Genomic DNA, 15,177 nt, shown 5'->3' with positions numbered 1-15,177 from the left:
GGGTAGAAAACTCCGACAAATTAGTTTGTCAATGATTTATCTCGTGGAAGAAAGCGTATCACTCGCGTGTTTGTCGCCGGTCATGTTGCCCCTCGGCTGACTTTGTACGTTGAGCCACAACTGGGCTTCCGTAGCGAGCAGCGTGCTGGATTCTCCTTACATTCACACGCCGACTCTTTCATCATTAGCGGAACTGTTATTCGGCAACCTTCGCTGTCAATTTTTTTTCGTACTTTATTTCCTTCTCATATAATGCACCTCATTGAAGTGCCTTTTGGGATTATTGAACTGGTCTGAACTTCAACAGCCACTCGGCGGTCAGCCGAGACATCCGCTCCGTGTGCCGTGACGCATTCGTCTATTGAACACCCGAGAGCCCCATACCAATAGCTCCGAGGTGTTGTTTGTAGACCAAACCTAAAACCTAATTTAATTTGAGCCACTCGTTTTTTGTCTCTGCCCACCTTCGCCCGCTGCCTTCATTTTCTACTTTCTCTTCCCGTTCTCCTGTCGCACTGAAATACGCTTTGGCAGTCGTTCGGTATGCGCGACGCATATTGACCCGTGCGTACGGGAGAACAGCCCGAAGCAGGGCAGCTCATGGAAGCATACCCCGGCAAACCTCACTCATGAGGGCACTCACTCACTCTCACTCACCCTCATCTTTACCGGTGAGGTGAGGGTGAGTGAGTTTCTGAACCAGGAAAATTCATGAGTGTGAGGGTGAGTGAGGGCCGTGAGGGCTGTGAGGGCCGTGAGGGCTGTGAGGGCGGTGAGGGGCGTGAGGGCGGTGAGGGCCGTGAGGGCCATGAGGGTGGTGGGGGGTATGAGGGCCATGAGTGCGTGAGGGGCGTGAGGGCGGTGAGTGGCGTGAGGGCCATGAGTGCGTGAGTGGTGTGAGGGTGGTGAGTGCATGAGGGGTGTGAGGGCCATGAGTGCGTGAGGGCAGTGAGTGGCATGAGAGGCGTGAGGTGAGGGCCGTGAGGGCGGTGAGTGCATGAGGTGTGTGACGGCCATGAGTGCGTGAGGGCGGTGAGTGCGTGAGGCCCCCTTCAGATCGAGCATCTTTCTCAGCAATTTTGGTGTTAATGGCGGGTTGTTCTCTAGCTTTCCCTAGATCGACACGAATTGCTGAGATCGGGTTCGGCTCGAAATAAGCAAGCAACTCGGAGAAATTCGAATACGTTTGAAGCGGTGTCATCCAATCAGGGACGCAAAATTTTCACGTGATACCTCGTGTTGGGGATGATGACACCGAAAGACTTGGTTCTGGTTTGAAACCGATCGTTTTTTGGATATAAACTGTTTCAGAAAGGTGCATTAGTATTCTTAACGAGATATGCATAAAAACACGTTTATAACGCGTAATTGTGCCTAAATAGTACAAGAAAAATAAAATTTTATGATGACGATGGCAAATTGCAGCAATTGGTTGCTGCGTGTGATCGCGGGCGGCCCGTGTTGCTGGTGTTGCGACGTAAAGTTTCTGGGCGAAATTGCCCCATCTGAAGCTGGCCTTAGTGGCGTGAGGGCCATCAGTACGTCAGGGGCGTGAGGGGTGTGAGGGCCGCAAGGGCGGTGAGGGGCGTGAGGGCGGTGAGTGGCGTGAGGGCGGTGAGTGGCGTGAGGGCGGTGAGGGCGGTGAGTGGCGTGAGGGCTATGAGTGCGTGAGGGCCGTGAGGGCGGTGAGGGCCGTGAGGGCGGTGAGTGGCGTGAGGACGGTGAGTGGCGTGAGGGCCATGAGTGAGTGAGGGGCGTGAGGGCCATGAGGGCGGTGAGGGCCGTGAGGGCGGTGAGGGCCGTGAGGGCGGTGAGTGGCGTGAGGACGGTGAGTGGCGTGAGGGCCATGAGTGAGTGAGGGGCGTGAGGGCCATGAGGGCGGTGAGGGCCGTGAGGGCGGTGAGGGCCGTGAGGGCGGTGAGTGGCGTGAGGACGGTGAGTGGCGTGAGGGCCATGAGTGAGTGAGGGGCGTGAGGGCTATGAGTGCGTGAGGGCCGTGAGGGCGGTGAGGGCCGTGAGGGCGGTGAGTGGCGTGAGGACGGTGAGTGGCGTGAGGGCCATGAGTGAGTGAGGGGCGTGAGGGCCATGAGGGCGGTGAGGGCCGTGAGGGCGGTGAGGGCCGTGAGGGCGGTGAGTGGCGTGAGGACGGTGAGTGGCGTGAGGGCCATGAGTGAGTGAGGGGCGTGAGGGCCATGAGGGCGGTGAGGGCCGTGAGGGCGGTGAGGGCCGTGAGGGCGGTGAGTGCGTGAGGGCCGTGAAGTTCAGTGAGGGTGAGTGAAGGGCTGAAGGTGAGTGTGACTGTGAGGGTGAGGGTGAGTGAGGGGCTTAGGTGAGTGTAGCTCTGAGGGTGAGGGTGAGTGAGGGGCTTAGGTGAGTGTGGCTGTGAGGGTGAGGGTGAGTGAGGGCGACCTAAAATGCCGACCTCTGCATGGAAGACGGCCACGGGGAAGTCGTCACAAGAATTTACTCTATCTTACTCCAGGGTACCCTTGCATTCAAAAACCTAACCGAGACTCGAGATGGTAGCTGGCCATGGAGCATAATTGCTACGCTGTTTGTTCCTATCCGGACCTTTGAGTACACAATGACTCTTTGGCTTAAACACGTTGAAATTAGCCGGTGTAGAGAGACCGCTGAACCCGGGACTTGGAAGTGATTCAATGCAACTGCGATCGCTTGAACAGGTCGTGTTTTCACAGAACGATATGGGTATCGGGACCTCGCGCCGGTCCTTCCAAGTATACTTTGAAGTTCGCGTCCATGCGGAATCGGGCCTACCGAAATGATCTGCCAAGACTTCCTATTTTTCAACTGTGCACACACAGAACCCGTGTCCACTTTCCATTCAAGCCATGTTAGTTACATATAAAAAAAGACTTTTATTTTTTTATGAATTCCGTTTTACTCGATATGAATATATTATTCACATTAAAAAAGAGGTAAAATATTTTTTAAGCGACGCATTTTTTTAACGAACAGAACAAAGGAAAATAATAAGCGGGTATAACTTTTCTAGCCCCACTTCGCACGTAGAAATAAAATTCCTAGCTTTTCCTATTCGTGCTCTATTAGAGAATGTAAAACATCGTTTGAATAGCCGTGAATAAAAGCATATCTTATGTGAGAAGACATTGAGTGCGCAGTCGAGCTATGGTGCAGAAAAAAAAAAACTTTTAGTCGAAGGAGCAGACAAAGAAGGGAACGTCTCCTCCTCCTAGACGTTCCCTTTTGTGTCTGCTCCTTCGACTAAAAGTTTTTTTTTTTCTTCCTTTTCTGCACCACGGTTTCATGTGTTAAACGACATGATTATATATTATGTCTCACAGCGTCATGGTTTAAACACCCGATGGTATCAACTTTTCATGTGGTGGAGACACGTGTTTTTCTTTCCCCCTAGACCGTGAGGTGGGACTACAAGCTCACGTAATACGAGCACACCGACGCCAGGGGGAGAGAGAAAGTGGCTTTTATCAAACAATCAGGTCAACCAGCGCCTACTGATGGTTTCCTACACCGTTAAATTACCGGTAGGAAAAATTATAATCCGATAGAAAAAGGTTATAAATAAAAAAAAAAGAAGTCAGTGACAGAGAGAGATAGACAGAAAAAAGTTCATAGCAAAATCACACCCACTTAAGTTTCTACAAACGTGAAGGCTTAAAGACACAGACATGCGTAAAAAAAAAGGTTGCAAAAAAAAAATGAAGCATAAGTGATGCAAAATTTGTTTTCCGAGATAGCGAGGAATGTCGGCACTATATATTTCGGTTGAAACTTCTTGTATATTCACAATATGTACAAGGTGGATGTGAAAACACGCCAAATAGCCGCCTCGGTGGCTCCGAGGCGAGAGCGCCGGCCTACGGATCCCCATGTGGCGGGTTCGAATCCCGACCGAGGTGCCCGCAATATGACGGAGGCTTATTGCGGAGAAGGCGCCGTGTAACCGAGCTTTCGGTTGCACGTCAAAAGATCCCCAGGTGGTCGAAATTAATCCTCAGTCCTCCGCTGGGGCGTGCCAGATGCTCGTCGTAGGTTTGCCACGTAAAACCCCCAAATTTGACTTAAAACACGCCAAATAAAAGGGAAGTGGTACAGCAGTTGACAAAGCTATACTGACTTGAGTTGCCCTCCCACTAGTTGTCCCCTAAAAAAAACTGTCATTTCGTATGTGGTCCCGCAAACTGCGCAACAACTCACATCTACTAAGAAGACGAATATATAGCAGGAAAGAGCCTCTTTCGTACCTTGGGCCTCTTACAAGTTGTCTGGCTTCGTGTGCATTCTTAGTTTTGACCGCGCTCGCATTTGGCGGCTGCCCATGAGGGGAAAGTCGAAACACAGTGCCTGGATGGAACAGCGCGGATGAACAGTCACACTCACATCCATCCATCCAAGCATGAATTACTAACTAGACCAAGCATCCACATTATCAAACACAGTGGCTGACATGGTAACCCTGTAACAAGAAGAAGGGACGGGCAGACACGTAACGCCCTGCGTGTCCCTGACGCAGCCCGCTCCTCCGAAGAAGGACAAGGAGAAGAGACGCCGCCAGAAGTCCGTCCTGAGCTGCGACTTCTGCGGCAAGACCTTCGACCGGCCGTCTCTCCAGCGCAGGCACATGCGGACTCACACGGGTACGGCTGGCACGCGCCTTCCTTCCGCCTTCTTCTTTTGTATACAATACCATAGAGTTATTGGCCATTATAAAATAAAATCAACTACTGTAATATGATTAATCGTCTTAAAATCGATGGTTTATGTTGCATGTATATACGAATGCATCTATAAACTTTGACCACCCCTCCCCCAAATAAAAAAAAAAAGGTATTTGCTTAACGATTGCTATGTTAAAGGTCATTTAGTACAACGTACCCTATAATATGCATATACACATTCACGTGTGAATACCCACACAGACGCATAAACCTAGAAACACTTATTCAACATCGCTGAAGTGATCACGAAGATCTGTCCCGTTCAGAAATTTTCGTTGGTTTGTCGCTACCTCACGAGGCTCGAGCTTTCGCTTGCGCGAGTGCTCGCGCATACAAAGCTGCAGAGCGTTTGTTAGCGCCAACAATAGACATATTGCTAAATTACCCAAGCATCAAGGAGAATGCAGGGAATGGTGTTCTACGCGCCGCACGTGGTGGCCTGAGCAGTAGTAACTTTTCTAAAGCAAATGCCTAAAACAGATTGCATCTTGCACGCGCGTTCGTCAACGCTTTATTTTGGGTATTTGCTTCGAATGTTTTATACGGGGAAGGCGTGCGCGTGTTGCGCGTGGAGCACCAATCCCTGCATTCTCCCTGATGCTTGGGTAATTTAGCAATACGTCTATTCGACAGAGCTAAGCGGACTGTGACTACGCTTACATGACTGCGATCGCAGCGCATCAAATCGAGCAGGGGCCAATCACACGCGGCCTGTGTTCCTACTTGCTCCTCTACCCATCTGCTACCAATCAAAACGGTCAAATCTCGATTCGATGTGCTACGGTCGCATCCATGGAAACGCAGCCTGTGTAGCTCTGCAAAGCATGAGCGCAGCACGCGTTGCGTGCATGCGCTCTAAGCGAAACTTTTGGGATGGCGTATAGAAACAACAGCTTGTTTACAAACAAGCCCGCGTTTGCCCACACGCAGGTTGTGGGCACTGAACGTGCGCAAAAACCAGATTCGCGTGAAAGGAAGCGTCTGCGCACGCACACTACCGACAGCAGCGCCACTGCAACGGTTTGACGTCAGAAACGCCGCCATCTTGCTGCTGGTGCGGGTAGATCGTCTGATACTCAAGCATTGCTGAGGCCGTGGGTACGCCTCAGCAATGCTTGACTCGACTTGACGCGGATTATGACGCGTCCAAGAGCACCCCAACTAGGCAAGATGGCGCCGCCCTGAGGCCGGACTCGCAAACGTGCATACGATAGCGCGAAACAATTCGTATCGATTAACACGTCTCGCCTGCCCGTCCCTCAAAAATCCAGGCGAGAAGCCTCACGCGTGCGAGGTGTGCGGCAAGGCGTTCAGCACGTCCAGCTCGCTCAACACCCACCGGAGGATCCACTCGGGCGAGAAGCCGCACCAGTGTCCCGTGTGCGGCAAGAGGTTCACGGCCTCCTCGAACCTCTACTACCACCGCATGACGCACTCCAAGGTGAGCAGATGGCAACCCCCGTCGACTGCGGTTAAATGCACCGAGATGTTTCGGTGGCACCTTCCTATGGTCCCTATCCGTGACTTCATGACCAAGATTTGCCTCGCCCGCATTGTGATCTTGGCTATTGGCGACGTGACCGATCGAAAGCGTCGCGGTGGCCGGCCCTCCACGATTGGCCAAATGCTGGCTTTGACGTCAGCAAAGGATTCCTCATTGACGGAAATAAGAGTTATGTGAGAGCTTCGGTTTTGACGGTGTTGGCAGTATTGGTTTAAAAGCGCAATGATTTCCAGCTTCCACCATGCTATTTACAAACACCATCCAACTTGTTGTTCACAGCATAATGACGTCACGACAGGTAACCATAGGAGGGCGCCACCCAAACCTCTCGCCGCTAATACTTCGTTTCACCTTATGTTGTACCGCAGCGAAGGCTAGAAGCGCGAGCTCATAACGTTGGCAGCTGCTCTTAAGTCACGAGAGCTTGTGCCGCCGGGATTTGCCCCAGAGCAAGGAGCTCGCTCTTGTAGCCTTTCCTGCGGTACATCATAAGGTGAAAAAAAGTATACTTATTATCAGTTGCGACGACAAGTTCGACGATGTGTTTAAAAAGCACAATGGAACAGCTATCGCGTTCTTAAACTAACACCGTCGACGTTGACAGTTCAACAGTACTTTTATGCCCGCGTGGTTTGGCCACTCGTGGAAAGCCGACCGCACCGACGCTTTTGGTGGCGCATGCTCCGCCTCCAGCGCGAGCTTTCTGCCTTCGATGACATCCCGCGAGCACGACGGAAGGAAACAAGAGCGTACTGGAGGTGATGTTTCTCTCTTTGTCGCCGCGGCTATGGATAACTTAGCGTCGAAAAACGCGAACGAATAAGGAGTATTCACTGGGAGCCATACTTGTGGGTGCTGTCTAGAGCGCATGATCAAAACGAGCCCCCTTTAATAGGCTGCTAAGACCGGCCATTTTGACGGTGTGGAATGCACGTTGCAACGGAACCCTGAAGCTAGCCATCAGCACGTGCTCAGAAGTCGCGCACACAGCTATGGCCGCCATTGAATACTTCCTATAGACCGATCTCACCAAGTTTTCGGCGCATGCGTGACACCGCCATAACTTTTGGTTCACAGGGGACAGGCTGCAGTGCACGACACGGCTCATGCCGCCTCATGACCTGCACGCGCAAAGCTATAGACACTTTGCAGCAGCTGTGCATGGACGCCGCCATAACTGACCTTCAGTTCTTGTTTCCTTTTATTTCGTTTATTTCACTTCATCATTACCATAGCGGGCCAGGTTAATGCCATATTAGACTCAACTGTGTCCTTTTCTAAAGCATCGGCCTTTGTAGAGGATCGTCAACTGCCGTTTCAGTTGCTCGGCATCTCGGTAAGACAAGAGAAGGTCAGCAATGGCAGCTGTAATTTGGCGCGTGTGTAAAGCGTCTATAGCGAAGTCGTTGCGGGTGCAAAAATACTAAAGTTCCCACGGATGCATCGCAGCAGCGGTGGCGGCCAGGCTGGCTGGTGAGATCGGTTTAATATTTAACAATTACTCGCCTTCTCTTACGTGTGCATAATAAGTAACGCAACACTTGCATGCGCACGACATTTGTTGCCTATTTTTATATCGCTCACGCAGGACCATATACTTACTTATATATTCCGCCGCACCATAACATGAACTAACCGCAAGGTATCCGATCCTATTGCGTTGGATCGCACCTCGTTTACATGAACGTTCCGGCATTACATCCTCCCCTAACAAAGGGCGCCTGCGGCTGTCACTATTAGTTCATATTAGTGTGAAACGGTCTGTAGTTAGAAATATGACAGCCACTTTCGTCTTTATCGCTACTGAAAATGTCATACTCATTCATTAATCGAAGTCCGATTCGGGCGTTTGCGAAATGACTCACAATATTCATGTTTTTTTCTCCGGCGCCGCAGGAGAAGCCTCACAAGTGCCCGGTGTGCTCCAAGTCGTTCCCGACCCCCGGTGACCTGAAGAGTCACGCGTACGTACACAGCGGGACGTGGCCCTACCGCTGCCACCTGTGCGAGCGGGGATTCAGCAAGCACACCAACCTCAAGAACCACCTCTTCCTCCACACAGGTACACACACAGCGCGTCGCCATCCTCCTGCGGCGGGCTGGCGCCTGTTCCGAGACGATAACCAACCCCCAATAGATAGCCCTCTTCCATGTTCTCTACGCAATTTTCTCTCGGTAACATCGCAAAATGTGTTGAGCCGTAGGTTGAGCGCAAACTACCACAGAACCACCTCGCACAAATTGACATCAAGTGGATTCGGGTCACTTTACATGGTCATGTCACGTGACATACCGATTTCCCCGTTAAATTTAGCGGGAGATTGACGTCATGTCTTGAGGTCACATCACGTGGTCACGTAATGGTCACTCGTGACGCTCGTTCGTGACGGCTTTTTTAACGGTTTTCTTGTGGAATTTGGCTGATAAAACACATTCTTTGTTAAAATGCCGATAGCCCTGTAGTGATGACACGACAGTTCTCACTCGCGTGCCCCGCGGCAACGCGTAAATGCTAGTGCGCATGCTCGGGGTTATCTTTAGTTCGAGAGAAGTGATAATAAACACTTGGGTTCCGGACTCCGGTGTGGCTGGTCGCTCCTTCCCCGCGAGACATGGTGTCAGAAGTGGGATCCGTCCCGGAGGAGCGACGCAGCGAGTGAGCCGTCGGCGTGGCACATCCTGCAGCGCCCGCCATGGCGGACGAAGACGCTAAGCCTACGCAGTTCTGCGCCGCCGGTATCCAGCCGCCTCCTATGTTGGACTTTTCGAACCCCGGCGAGTGGAAGGAATGGTTTTTCCTGTTCGACGACTACTGCTACGCTTCTGGGCTCTACCAGGCGCTGGGCGAAGTACAAGTCAGGACACTGCTGTACGCCATGGGCTCCCGTGAGGCTCGACGACTCCTGGACACGTTGGCCTTGACAAGCGACGACTGGTGCTCTCTTCAAGCGGTGAAGACGAAGCTCACAGACCACTTCATCCACCCGGTCAACGAAGTCTACGAAAGCGTGCGCTTCCACCGTCGCGTCCAGGCTGAAGGCGAGTCAGTAGGCGACTTTTACACTGCACTACGTATGCTCGTCGAAAAGTGCAATTACGCCTCCGCGGAAGTCGAAGAACGCCTCGTCCGCGATAGATTCGTCGTCGGTCTCGTGGACTCTAAGCTGGTAGACAAGCTATGTCGTACGCCTAGGCTCACGCTCGAAGACGCGAGACTCCAGGCCCGTATACACGAAGACGCCGTGAAGGCCCGGTCTGAAGTTTTCCAGAAGGAACCAAATCCTGCCATTGTGGTCTCCGAAGCAAAAGTCCGAAAACGTCTTCCGAAGTCACAACGGCGTTCCGACTCGGCGGGGGAAGGCGCAACGAGGACTCCCAAGCCTTGCTCAAGCGACGGACGCTGCAGGTTCCGCGGCAGGTCACCTCACCCCCGCTCCGACTGTCCGGCAAAAGAGGCAAGATGCAGGTAGTGCAAAAAAAGTTGGACACTTCGAAGCCGTCTGCGAAAAAAAAGCCATGGGATCTGTCGAGCTGCACACAGTTGCGGCAGGCGCCCGTACCAGAGCCAAGTTCGCAACCGTGGCCGTCAACGGACACAACGTGAAATTCAAAGTGGACTCTCGAGCGGAGGTGACCGTGGTGTCGAGTTCATTCCCTGGAGTACCGAAAAAGCTTCGTGCACCAGAAGGTGAGCTCACGGGCCCCGGAAACCACCCCCTGAAAGTACTGGGCACGTTCCCCGCAACGCTGCAATGGAGGGACAAGTCGACCGTGCAGGACATTTACGTCATGCCTTCACAACAGCCCCCTCTTCTCGGCTTCCCAGCAATACAAGCGCTGGGCGTCATTCAGTTTGTCGACAATGTGGCGACACCAGCGGTGCTGCGGAGAGACAGGCTTTTCGACGGTCTGGGGGAACTAAAGGAGGGGTACGTCATCCGGCTTCGACCTGGTGCCAAGCCCTTCGCTCTAAGCGTGCCGAGGAGGGTCCCGATCCCGCTGCACGACGTCGTTCGTGGTGAGCTCAAGAAGCTAGAGTCTGAAGGAGTCATTCGCAAGGTTGACCGCCCCACAGACTGGTGCGCGGGCATGGTCGTCGTTCCGAAGACTGGAGGAGGCTACCGCATCTGCGTAGACCTCACGCGCCTCAACGAAGTCGTACTGAGGGAGCGTCACATTTTACCTTCGGTTGAGAACATCCTCAGACGTCTCGGGCAAGCGAAGGTTTTCTCAAAGCTGGACGCCACTGCAAGCTTCCACCAAGTGAGGCTTTCCGAAGAAAGTCAGGAGCTGACGACGTTCATAACCCCAATGGGAAGGTTCTGTTTCCGCAGGCTGCCTTTTGGCATCTGTTCAGCGCCAGAGTACTTCGAGCGTCAGATGAGTCGCATTCTAGAGGGACTGGAAGGAGTTGTAAGCATGATCGACGACACTCTCGTCTTCGGCGCATCAAAGGGCGAGCACGATCGTCGACTCCAGCAAGTGCTGCAAAGGCTCGACGAAACAGGCGTCAAGCTGAACAAGAAGAAGTGCAGTTTCGCTGCCTCAGAAGTCAAGTTTCTCGGCGTGTTGGTCAGCGCGAGAGGAATCAGCCCGGATCCCGAAAAGATCGAGACCCTGCAGAAGTTGCCGAGACCCTCGGACGTTAGCGGAGTACTTAGACTGCTAGGGATGGCGAACCACGTGGGGCGCTTCATCCCACACCTCTCGGACGTCACGGCGCCAATCAGAGAACTTCTGCAACAGCGCAACTTGTGGTACTGGGGACCAAGCCAGCAAGCTGCCTTTGAGAAGCTGAAGAGCATGCTTAGCTCTCATATCTGCTTGGCCAAGTACGACCCGTCCTACCCAACAGTAGTTTCAGCTGATTCAAGCTCTTACGGACTTGGGGCCGTCATGCTTCAAGATCAGCCCTCCGGCGAGAGACGAGCAGTGGCCTATATATGTATCAAGGGCTCTCACGACCACCGAAACTCGCTACAGCCAGACCGAAAAAGAAGCCCTGGCCGTAACGTGGGCGGTCGAGCGCCTCGATCAGTTTTTGAGAGGCATCGACTTCCAAGTCGAAACGGATCACCGCCCCCTCGTCACGCTCTTGGGATCTGCGGAGTTGGATCTGATGCCACCTCGAATTTAGCGACTACGCATCCGCCTCATGCGCTACCAGTTCACCGTTCTTTATGTCCCCGGCAAACTTATAGGTACGGCGGACACCCTGTCAAGGGCCCCGGTGCAAGAACTGGAACAGCACTGCCAACGTCGGGTGGACTCCATAGAACTCTTCGTCGGCGAGGTGGTTTCAGCAGCCGCTGATTTCGTGTCATCCCGCCTGGAAGCCCTACGAAAGCACCAAGCAGAAAACGGCATCTGCTCGGGCTTGCGACGCTTCTGCGAAAAGGGGTGGCCAGAACATGTGTCCAGAGTTCCTGTTCATCTACGAGAGTACTGGAAGGAACGTGGGAACATCACCGTGTGCAATGGATTCTTACTCAAAGACCGCCGCATCTTCGTTCCGCGCTCGCTGCGACACGAGATACTGCAGCTGATACATGAAGGCCATCAGGGCATCGGGCGCTGCAAGGCAAGAGCAAGGGACGCAGTTTGGTGGCCGACTCTAAACAGCGAAATAGAGCAACTTGTGACAGGCTGCGAGCGGTGCGCTCAGACAAGAGTACAGCGCTCCGAGCCGCTCATCAGCACACCGACTCCCAGTCGTCCGTGGCAGAGAGTCGGAGCGGATCTGTTCGAGCTCGAGGGGAGACACTACGTGCTCGTCGTGGACTATTACTCCCGCTTCCCAGAGGTCATCAGCTTGACGTCCACGACGTCAGCGTCCGTCGCCGCAGCAGTCAAGAGCACATTCGCCCGGTTTGGGATCCCCGACGTGCTGGTATCGGACAATGGGCCGCAGTTCTCTTCGAGACAGCTCGTCGAGTTCGCCTAGAGCTACGGTTTCTAGCACGTCACGAGCAGTCCACGCTACCCACATGCGAATGGGGAAGCGGAGCGTATGGTGCGGACCATGAAAGAGCTGTTCTACAAATCAAGGGACCCGCACATGGCCCTCCTGGTGTATCGAGACACCCCTGGAGTGACCGGCTAAAGCCCGTCCCAACTGCTAATGGGCCGACGGTTGCAGACAAAGGTACCGAAGATGCCGGAGACGTTGCAGCCGGGGTGGCCATCACGACGGGACTTCAAAAGAAAAGACGGGGAGGCCCGAAGACGCCAGCGAAAGGACTTCAATCGCCGTCACGCTGCTCGCCAACTTCGCCCGCTGTCCGTAGGGGAGGACGTGTGGGTACAAGACGTGCGGTGCCGAGCAACAGTCCTCAGTCCAGCGAAGCGGCCGCGCTCCTACGTAGTCGAGACCGGGACAGGAGTCCTGGAACGCAACCGCCGGCACCTGAGTTCCATTCGATGAGTCTCCGGCGGGCTTCGACACTCCGGATCCCGGCGGTTCGACCCATGAGACTACGGCTCCAGCCAGTCCGGCGATCTCAACGGCAAGAGCAAGTCCGGGTGCAGTGAGCCAACAACAGCCTACCGCAGTTGAGCCTGCACCAACAGCAGCGCCGACGAACTTGTCGAACTCCCCTCCAACATCAACGACGGCGGACAATACGCCGATAAGAGTGACTCGGTCGGGCCGCCAAGTTAGGCGACCCCTACGTTTGGACTTGTAAAACTTAGAAGGGGGGATGTAGTGATGACACGACAGTTCTCACTCGCGTGCCCCGCGGCAACGCGTCTATGCTAGTGCGCATGCTCGGGGTTATCTTTAGTTCGAGAGAAGTGATAATAAACACTTGGGTTCCGGAGTCCGGACTCCGGTGTGGCTGGTCGCTCCTTCCCCGCGAGACAAGCCCAGCCCCCCAAAATCACGTTGATTGGACGAGCGCGGACAAGCAAAGTTTGTCTTTCAAATAACGTAACATTGTCCTGCACTAGAGTGTGTGCGTGTGTATTAGTGCGTGCGTGCGTGCGTGTTTTGCCGCATACGAAAAACGCTACCCCCCCCCCCCCCCCCCCCCTTTTCGCAGCACAATTTGTCTGATGTGGGGGAGGGCTATCTGTCGAGATATTATACGGTAGTCGTTCTTTGGGAAATCGCACTATATCCGGATCTTCTTTTTTTTTCAATTTAGATTTTTTTTTAACAGGAGCCTTGATTGTCTTGAATAAGAAATGATATTGGACGAAAATTTACGCGAGTCTTATGTGAAGAAGCGAGGAGAACACCTGTAACATTTTGACTCAGTAATACTACTGTTACTTGCAGACCACATGCGATAAGTGGTCGGTAACATTGCGTAATCATTATCTCATCTTAAATTTTTCAGCCGAAAATCTACGAATATACGTGAAAATGCGTGGCCTTTTTCTTCACGTCACGTGGGACATGGTGTTTCTTCTTTTTGTGTGTGTGTGTGCTTGTGTGTGTGTGCGTTTGTGAATTTATGTTGTTAGGGGTGTCCAAAGTGTTTCGTAGATGCGGGGAGCAATTCCCCCTGAATTGCTTACCAGAAATGACTAAATTGTATGGAAGGGGGAGGGGGGGGGGGGGGGGGGGGTCGCTCATACTTCCTGTTGCCGAACATCCGTTGTGTACGCCCTAAAGTTATGGGTTACCAGTACGTACGGATTGCACCATGCGACATCATTTTGACGTAGAACTGCGTCTTTCTTTGCGCTTGGAAGGGGGTGCAAAGTTCGGAGGTCGATGTCAGGAAAACTGTGTCACGGAAGTGACGTCACACAGATAACACCGGAGCGGAACCGCGCAGTGTGCGCGCGCGCCCTTTCTTATCAGCTCGTTTGCTCGTCTGCTTGCTTCAACGCGACGCGTCCTGTCTGATTGAAACGGCAATAGACGCCGCTCCAGCAGCCGCGATTTCACAATCTTCGCTCATCGTTCTGGGCCTCTAAACTCGTCAGACACAAACTTGGGGCCGAAGTTGACGAATCGCACCGATTGGCCTATCACGACGATGACTTCGCGCTTTGTTCGCCGACGTCCAATCGGCGCGCTACACGGACTTTCGGCTCCAACTTTGTGTTTCACGAGTTTAGGGCCCCTGGACAAAGGCCGAGCAGGCGTGCTCCACGGCACGGGCAGTTCATGTGACTGTTTCGCGCGACACGGCGAAGCGTATAAAAACAATCGCACTCAATTCCGCATATGTGCCTCGGAGATGGCAACGGAGAACGCTGCGCATTACCGGACTCCGCGAAGCACGCGCGATTCGCTTCTTGTGCGCGCCCGACATCGTCATGTGGCAGGAGCCCGTGGACGTTTCTTCAGCATGCGGCTGTAGTTCTACGGACTTTTATGCACCATAGTAAACCGATGTACAAAACCAATTCTATTTGTTTCGACTGCGTGGTGCCCCCCCCCCCCCCCCCCCAGGTGACCGCCCCCACTGCTGTGACGTGTGCCACAAGACATTCGCCCTGGCATGCAACCTCCGGGCGCACATGAAGACGCACCAGGAAGGTGGGTAGTCCCGCGCACCCCCCTCCCTCCACCTCTCTCTCTCTCTCCACCCTTCTCCCTCCCCCCCCCCCCCCCACACACACACACACACAAAATCATTTAGAGAAGAAATTGGAACAAAGAGAAAGAGGGCTCTTCGGCTCATTATTTCTAAATTTGTTTTCGAACACGACAAAAGCTTGTTCCTTATTTCGGAAAAGATCTTTCTATCTTCCAACATGCGGTTTGGAACACGTAAATTGGGGTACACGTGTGTAACGATCGATTTACGTAGACCATTCAGTTAAGACGTATATTGCAAAGCAATTCGAGTAATAGCAACGGCTATACAATGGATGTTTCTAGCCCTTGCTCTGATTAAGTCCTTTGTCCAGAGCTGGCAAGCAAAATCTGTAAGATCATTTTAAAGGTTTGCGTTTTCCGCAGTAAAGTGTACTTCAGGGACCGTACATTAT

General features: G+C 53.1%; 1 protein-coding gene across 1 annotated transcript; it reads left to right on the top strand.

Moving 5' to 3' along the window:
- Positions 1–2,782: 2,782 nt before the first annotated feature.
- Positions 2,783–14,730, top strand: LOC8031691 (zinc finger protein 239-like). The gene is made up of 5 exons (XM_042292748.1): positions 2,783–2,854; positions 4,517–4,640; positions 5,993–6,162; positions 8,122–8,287; positions 14,636–14,730. Exons 1-5 carry the CDS (start codon positions 2,783–2,785, stop codon positions 14,728–14,730), a joined length of 627 nt encoding a protein of 208 aa, XP_042148682.1.
- Positions 14,731–15,177: the final 447 nt, after the last annotated feature.

This window comes from Ixodes scapularis, unplaced genomic scaffold, assembly GCF_016920785.2.
Source record: "Ixodes scapularis isolate PalLabHiFi unplaced genomic scaffold, ASM1692078v2 PGA_scaffold0__279_contigs__length_252992795, whole genome shotgun sequence".
NCBI classification, from domain to species: domain Eukaryota; kingdom Metazoa; phylum Arthropoda; class Arachnida; order Ixodida; family Ixodidae; genus Ixodes; species Ixodes scapularis.
This window is presented reverse-complemented; position numbering and strand designations above follow the sequence as displayed.

Bases quoted from the DNA above. Each gene is read 5' to 3' on its own strand.
- LOC8031691 (XM_042292748.1), top strand. From the start codon at position 2,783: ATGATCTGCCAAGACTTCCTATTTTTCAACTGTGCACACACAGAACCC. The intron at 4,641-5,992 runs GTACGGCTGGCA...TCAAAAATCCAG, and splicing joins GCACATGCGGACTCACACGG to GCGAGAAGCCTCACGCGTGC. The intron at 8,288-14,635 runs GTACACACACAG...CCCCCCCCCCAG, and splicing joins CCACCTCTTCCTCCACACAG to GTGACCGCCCCCACTGCTGT.